We start from the raw sequence: 8,014 nt of genomic DNA, 5'->3' as shown, positions 1-8,014 counted from the left end.
ATTTTTAAGCGAACATTTGTAACTCAAATCTTTGATTCTGGGGGTGCCTGGAACAACATATTTTAGATGGGGGTCCGCGGCCAAATACATATAATTTTGTGGGTCCTTGGCATGAAAAAGTTTGAGAACCACTGCTTTAAGGCATATCGTCGCTGTCTGGCGCAAAACTCCCATCTCCGTTTTTAAACTTTTTTATTTTCCTTCATAAATCAGTGCTATTGAACACCCTTTACGTCTGCGTGTGGGTTTTTACAAATATTGAACCAATGAAAAGTATTAAAAAGCACTTCTGACTAAACCTCCTAACTCCATTAGATCCTCAAACTGTCGTTCAAACCTAACTACAACTCAGGTTTTTTTTCCCTGTCTGACTTGGTCATTCTAATCAATGATGGATAAAAAACATTCCACATCTCCACATTAATGGTCAAAAACGCCACTTGAGCTGTGTTTGGGTAAAGTGATGATAATATAAGGACACATGCAAGTATCTGACCATGTATAAGGTCACCATACCAACTTTGATGAGGCAGTGTGGTGTTGTTTTAAAAACATGTTATTTTTTCAAATGTCATGAAAATATTAATATTTTGGACATAGCTGGTGTTTCTGCCCGACAGCAGAGATGTGGAGAAATAAAAGAAAAAAACTGGACCTGAGAGACAGTGACCCTTCGCTTGTCATTGTTGGTCGATAATTATGTTTCATGACATTGGCTCTCAAAGTGGGGTCTGGGGACCCCCAGGTGTCCTTGAGCGGACCACTTAAATCCATATCCATATTTTACACTTTGGCTATTCAAAAATATCAGATCTAAAAGCTCATAGCATGGCACCGAGTGCTGCGCAATGAGCTTGTAGATCTGTTATTTTTGAAGAATCTGGAATGTGTGCAAATCTTTGAATATGTATATTTTTTAAAGCGAACATTTGTAACTCAAATCTTTGCTTCTGGGGGGTCCCCTGGCACAAAACAATTTCAGATGGGGGGGGGGGGGGGGGGGGGTTCGTGGCCAAATAAATATCAATTTGGGGGTCCTTGGCATTACAAAGTTTGAGAACCACTGTTTTATGAGGCCAAGGCATCAGAAGAGTCAGAGCGCTGTGGTAACAGAAACGTGACTATGTTTATTAGAAAGACACTTAATCTTTGTACAAATTTTACAACAAGAACAAAAAGTGAAGTCAGAGACAACCAAACAAATCAAGGAACAAAGGGATGGATTTCTCCTCCAGGGTTCAGAACGTGCTGGAGGGCATTTCAAAGGGATAATGCTGAGGGAAGTCATGGATGACTTTGAGCGCTTCATTGTACAGCTCCAGATCTGCAAGGAAAAAAGGGAAAAAGAAAGTGCATTAGATTAAAAATAACAACAACGACTCGTCCGGAAATAGCCGATCTACAAGCTCACAACATGCCGGCCGGCTGACGTGTTGTGAGCTTGTAGATCGGCTATTTAAAAAAAAAAAAGACTTTTGACAATGTCTCCCTGTAATTAATGACATGATGCCCAAAATAAGAGGTTAACCACATTGTAAGAGCCAAATGGGTGAAACATGTGAAATGGATGTTTGTGACATGAGGCGACGCTGTTGGCTATATAAGCGTCAGGCATGGGGTGGGAGGTTTTGACCCACAGAAGGGCAATGGTTTTTGACCGCTGGTTACGTGCCGTTTAACCCATTAAGACCTGAGGCGATTCTAAAAAAAAAATGTCTAAATCCTAACAGTTTTTTGAAAAAGAATCCCCAAAAAATGTTTCAATAATTTTCAAAAATAGCAGATCTACAAGCTCGTAGCGCGGCACTCGGTGCCGCGCTATGAGCTTGTATATCTGCTATTTTTGAATAGCCTAAAGAAATCTAAAAGTGACACAGATGCGTTCCAGGTATTAATGGGTTAAAACACCACAGCGTGAAATGTTTGGAGGAAATGTTGATCAATTCATCTGATCTGTGTTTATGGAACCCAAAGGATGCGTTTTGTCACGGAGAAGTAAACAAATACATCTTTTTGCATGAAGAGCTGCCTGCATCGCATCTTTGGAACATTGTCGGCAGGGAGTGTTGGGCGGGAGGAGTAGGACGAAGGCTCTCTACGTCCTCCCGGTGGGGGCTCCTCACCGACAGGTGAGTCAGTAAAGATACAACAGCAGTGACAACACAGAGAAATGTGTGTGGAGAGGAATTAATTGGCACAACGACTAAATTGTGGAGGGAAAAAAAAGAAGTGAAGAACCTACCAAAAGCAATGCCTTTGTCCTCTCGTAGGAGGGTGTATGTGGTGGCCATGATGGCTCCCTTGTTGGACACCATTCCAATGACCTCCACCGCTCCACTCAGCTCCTCGTCCAGCTACAGAAAACAAAACGGGCGCACCATGAGTTATGGATTCATATTCTCATTATTATTGTACATCTGTCTCTCTCTGGTCAAGGCAGATGGACGCCCACTAGAGTTTTCCCTTGTCACCATCGCCAAGTGTTTTCTCCAAATTGTTGTCTCTCTTTAACACATACAGTGCCAAGATCGCATCGATGCGTTCTTTCAAATCCATCGCTTGAGTGCCAGGATTCCAAAGAACGCATTGATGCGTTGTTTTGAATTTTCATTGTTTAATCTGTGATCGCACGGCTGTGTTTATTTCTCATCAACACTTTCGTTTTCCACTTACGTCACACTCACCCGGAGCCGGATGTAAAAAATAAAATTCATTTCCGGGTCACGTTGTTTTTCTCCGGTGATTTTCGGCCAGAATAGGGAAAAACACGTTTTTTACACACGGTATAACAAACGAACGGACAGCTCAACTTCTATTTTCTTTGGTCCGGGTGACTAACAGTCATCGTCGTAGTGTATCACATCGTTTTCAGGCCGATCAGCGGGCCGGGAATTGTCGAAAACGTCACATCCTTTGAATGACCGGATATGACGTGGGCCTGTTTGGGAGGGGGCGAGCGAGGTGATCAATGTTTGGATGTGCTGCTCTCTACTGGTGGAACAATCGTAGGTGCTTGACAACACAATCAGAGAATGTATTTGAATGAAAAATTACAAAACAAAAAAATTACAAAAACACGCAAATTGCTGGCACAGGGGTGAGTACATTATGAATAAACTCTGGCAGTCAATGTGTTAAGAATAACCTGCTCTATGTGTCTTGAGACAACTTGTTGTGATTTGGCACTATATATACAGTATATATACATCAAATTGATTGACTGTCTGATTGGTTGGTACTGGGATTCGGGAAACCTCTAGATAAGACACTTGACTCGTTTTGGGTGAACCCATTTTTCACATAACGTTCAACCCAAATCCTCACCGTGAAATGTCAAATTAATAACATATTAAATATATTATTTCAGTCTGTGTATAATGTTTAAGTGATCATAAGTTGAGGAGTATACAATTACACCACTGTACTGTTGAGATGAAACATCAAAGCGGTAATAATGATGTTTAATTATTAAAAACATAATTAATATAATTAATAATGAATTAATTTCACTCACAGGTTCGTTGAGTTCTACTGCAGCGATCTTTCCTTCTCCATCTGTCAGCGTGAAGGTTTTACCTGTTGGATGGACCTGTTGGACGGACACGGACACACACACACACACACACACACACACACCTTAGTGATTCAACATCATTACTTTCACATGTAAGTCTGTTACTGACTACATCTAGTCACATTAGACGGTAATATTCACTGGCTTCTTTCAAAACAGGCCTGAAAATCCATCTTTCAAGAGACCAAGGGCATCATGGTAAACTCATTGTTCCAATGGGAAGAGGTGGCATTAAATTCACTGCTGAGTGCTGACATGTTTTCTTTTTCCCCCACATATGAATTGAATACATATAGGACCACAATGGAAACAAGTACCCAGGACTTTTTTTGTGTCATCCTTTTAACCTTAATGTCTGACTGTACCTCATGCTGTCTACATAAAGTATTCAATCAATCAAATTAGTAACATAATCCCTTGAGTTACAAAACTTATGGATACTAACTATGGAACACAAACATGGAAAACACAGCACCACCGTGCAGCCAGTCACCTCATGTGTTATGAAGTGAGTTTGTAAGACACACACAGACATGACAGAACTGACCCATAATCAGTGGTGGAAAAAGTACTCAAATTCTTTACTTAAGTAAAAGTACCAATACTGCAATATAAAAATACTCTGTTACAAGTAAAAGTCCAGAATGAAAAATTTACTTGAGTAAAAGTACAAAAGTATTGGCATCAACATGTACTTAAAGTACCAAAAGTAAAAGTACTAAATATTTGAAAATAGCAGATCTACAAGCTCACAACGCGTCGCGTTGCGACGCGTTGTGAGCTTGTAGATCGCCTATTTTCAAATAGCCTAGGTATAACATAGGTTTAAAGTGGTTAATGTATGTTTCATAATATCATCATTTATATCTGAAAAGTAACTAGTAACTCAAGTTTTCAAGTAAATGTAGTGGAGTAAAAGTACAATACTTGCCTCTGAGATGTAGTGGAGTAGAAGTAAAAGTATTGGAAATTGGAAATACTCAAGTAAAGTACAAATACCTCAAAATTGTACTTAAGTACAGTACTTAAGTAAATGTACTTAGTTACTTTCCACCACTGCCCATAATGTACGTTATGAAATGATCTCTCTCTCTCTCTCTCTCTCAGGATCATGTCTTTATGAGAAGAACATAACATACCATAACATAACATAACATAATAAATGATCTCCTCACCTTCTCAACTCGTCCTACAAAACAAACAGCCTTGTTGGTGTACTGGTTCAACATGGAGGAGTTGACCCTGGTCTTAGGAGACTCATACACACTGGACATGATGACGATCTTGATAGAATATCTGTTATAAGATGTACAATATCTATGATATGACGTTCTTCTGTCCAGCGCGGGGAAAAATGAACACAACGCCGCAATATTACCCGCGAAAACAGCCAGTTACATTGTATTTACGTCAGGGCGTGTCCCGGGCGGGCGGGAGCTTGAATCAGACCAGTGTCTTTTACACACCCGGTCTGTCTAATGACATAAACCCAACAAACCCCCAATGTTTTATACGTCACGTCCGCTGCGCTTTAAGTATATCCCGTCCCCCCGGAAACACGGTGACTGGGATCTAGTTCCTAGTTAGAGTTGAATTCCAATTGAACACGCTGCATCCGGAACTAATAGAGGGAGGATATGGTTTCTACACGGACGAGAATAGAGACTCAGTCAACAAAACAATAACAACACGGAACCGACTGACACTTTGTTCTAGAAGAGTCTCTTTATACATGATTATGATTATGACTGTATATTATGATGACGTAGTGTAATTGTTATGGTTGTTAATGTTAGCTGAGCGACACTGACACGTTCCTGTACATTATAGACACCTTTATAGAGAAGGTACGTTACATTATGTCTGATTAACTAAAGTTACACCAACATGTCTGTGTTTATAACTCTAGTTATAACTGTTTATTATTATATTATTATGCTTGTTAAATACACTTTATAACTGTCTAAGTTATATGGTAGGTTAAGTGCTGTTCCACTGAACATGCATTATTATGACCACTTAACACTTCATAAACCTATAAGTTGTTAGGCATAATTATTATACACATTTATAATGTCTAATAAGCACATAATGCATTATAAATGCACTTATAATGCATTATACACCTTATATGACCTACAGTCTAAATTGCATTTAATTTCATTTAGTTTCACACGTACAGATTATCACAGTACTTTCTATCAGAGGATAATAATTCATTTATCAATTTGTCTGAGTATTGACTTAAAACCTTTTTTTTTATGTTATACAAAATGGCAAAAACGGATAGGATCACAATGTGTCACCTAGCCCTAGAATGTCTGTGATCTTACATACATTTCAAGTATTCCAAATACACAGTCATAGATCTCTCTCGGTCCCCCACTGTGTAGTGCCTATCTGCGCGGCCATAAAAGTGCTCTAAACTCCGTCTGTACTCACCCAATAATTAATTCCTAAGACGTGGAGTCATATTTTGTCCTCTAGTTTCATATCCATGTGAAAGTTCTGCCAGAAAACGTGTGTTTAGTCAAATATCTCCACTTATTCACGAGCTGCACACGGACGACTTCTGTACGACGCGAGGGGCCAGGAATGATTGCAGCACTGAATATACGTAACTTCCTTTAGGACGCACAAATGTTTGGGACACACAATTGACAGGTGCTTGTGATTGGTGCGGGGTAATGAATCATCACCTGCCAATTGTGTGTCCCAAACATTTGTGCGTCCTAAAGGAAGTTACGTATATACAGTGCTGCAATCATTCCTGGCCCCTCGCGTCGTACAGAAGTCGTCCGTGTGCAGCTCGTGAATAAGTGGAGATATTTGACTAAACACACGTTTTCTGGCAGAACTTTCACATGGATATGAAACTAGAGGACAAAATATGACTCCACGTCTTAGGAATTAATTATTGGGTGAGTACAGACGGAGTTTAGAGCACTTTTATGGCCGCGCAGATAGGCACTACACAGTGGGGGACCGAGAGAGATCTATGACTGTGTATTTGGAATACTTGAAATGTATGTAAGATCACAGACATTCTAGGGCTATGTGTCACCATGCGTTGGGCAGCTTGTAGTTAGTTGCTATTTTTGAAATATAATTATTTTTCATAATAGATTAAATGGATTTAGTTTGATTAAGTGTTGTACCCCTCTAATCAGAGTGTGGTCTGCTGTGTTTGACAGACAGGCTGACAGACAGACATCATGTTCAGTTTCCTGGGACTCCGCAGTAAGGAGTCTAAGAAGAGCTCTGACAGGGAGGCAGATGGAGGCTTCGTCATCGTTGGTGAGAGACAGACACACATTAAACATCATCTCTACAGGGTTCTTCCCACGGTCAGGAAAGTCCTGGAAATATTTTGAAATGAGAAAAAAAACGGTTTTCCAGACCCGGGAAAAAGGTTTGGAATTAATGGAGTGTTTTGGAAAGTGTTTGTATATACATAGTTTTGGCTGTTGATTTAGTGTAAAAACATGTCCCAGAGCATGTCTAACATTACGTGAAATGATGTAACATGGTGTGTGAGAGCGGCATAATGTATATCGGACACAAAAATAATAGATCTACAAGGCAAGCTAACAACACGTTGCACTCTGTGATATATTGTGAGCTTGTAGATCTGTTATGTTTTGTCACGTGTCGCCTTCGCTGGAGTCTGTCTGTCTCGGGGCGTTGAAAGCACACTGGAGTCAGAGACTCATTATTACACCATATGAGTGAGTGTTATAGGTCTGGAAATGATGTCAAATACTTTGGAAAGGTTATGGAGAAGTTTTTAAAATTCCTTGGTAAAAATGTGTGGGAATTACCCTTTAAGACCGGGAATGTGTGTGTGTGTGTGTGTGTGTGTGTGTGTGTGTGTGTGTGTGTGTGTGTGTGTGTGTGTGTGTGTGTGTGTGTGTGTGTGTGTGTGTGTGTGTGTGTGTGTGTGTGCGAGAGAGAGAGAGAGTGAGTGTGTGAGTGTGAGTGTGTGAGTGCGTGCGTGAGTGCGTGCGTGAGTGCGTGCGTGTGTGTTTCATTTAAAATTCATAGCAACATAATACTTCCTGGCCAGTTCACAATCATTCCTTTGATGTGTAGAAGTCAAACTTGACTGTCTTATTTTCTCTCTCTCTCTCTCTCTCTCTCTCTCTCTCTCTCTCTCTCTCTCTGTGTAAAAGTAGACACCGCCTGGCATTCAGGAAATGACAGCTAGTAGTTGTATCAGATGACAAGGTAACTGAAGGAAATGGCAAAAAATAAATCACAAATTTCTTAATTCATAAAAAAGAAAATACATAAATAGTGGTCATTCTCAAGGGCACTTGCCGCAGCATTACAAATGGATTCTATTATTAATATATATTATTATTTACAATTAGTTGCACCCCTAAAACCTTTAAAAAATATATATATTATACGGTATATATATATTTGTTCACAATGTGC

The 8,014-nt window shown here is 39.8% G+C and overlaps 2 protein-coding genes across 5 annotated transcripts in view; one reads left to right on the top strand and one right to left on the bottom strand.

Moving 5' to 3' along the window:
* Window positions 1-1,104: 1,104 nt before the first annotated feature.
* Window positions 1,105-4,942, bottom strand: rpa3 (replication protein A3). Of its 2 annotated transcripts, XM_080443022.1 has the most exons (5): window positions 4,750-4,942; window positions 3,515-3,589; window positions 2,243-2,354; window positions 1,247-1,324; window positions 1,105-1,208 (listed from the first exon to the last, which is right to left on the bottom strand). In XM_080443022.1, the coding sequence occupies exons 1-5, from the start codon at window positions 4,846-4,848 to the stop codon at window positions 1,204-1,206; spliced, it is 369 nt and encodes a 122-aa protein (XP_080299148.1). In that variant the 5' UTR covers window positions 4,849-4,942; the 3' UTR covers window positions 1,105-1,203. The 2 variants fall into 2 exon arrangements, with proteins under 2 accessions (XP_080299148.1, XP_080299147.1); XM_080443021.1 differs by having other exon boundaries at window positions 1,105-1,324.
* Window positions 4,943-5,251: 309 nt separating this feature from the next.
* The window catches only part of umad1 (UBAP1-MVB12-associated (UMA) domain containing 1), a 13,961-nt gene continuing 11,198 nt past the window's right edge, over window positions 5,252-8,014 (top strand). The window contains exons 1-2 of one of the 3 annotated variants that reach the window (XM_080442360.1): window positions 5,252-5,421; window positions 6,773-6,871. In XM_080442360.1, the coding sequence (XP_080298486.1) occupies window positions 6,790-6,871 (82 nt within the window). In that variant the 5' untranslated portion in view covers window positions 5,252-5,421; window positions 6,773-6,789. Of the gene's footprint in view, window positions 5,422-6,744; window positions 6,872-8,014 lie in introns of all 3 variants that reach the window. The other 2 variants (XM_080442359.1, XM_080442358.1) reach the window with 2 other exon arrangements.

Source organism: Gymnoscopelus braueri (assembly GCF_963280865.1).
Source record: "Gymnoscopelus braueri genome assembly, chromosome: 11".
NCBI classification, from domain to species: domain Eukaryota; kingdom Metazoa; phylum Chordata; class Actinopteri; order Myctophiformes; family Myctophidae; genus Gymnoscopelus; species Gymnoscopelus braueri.
Note: the sequence above shows the minus strand (reverse complement) of the source record. Positions and strands in the feature narration are given on the sequence as shown.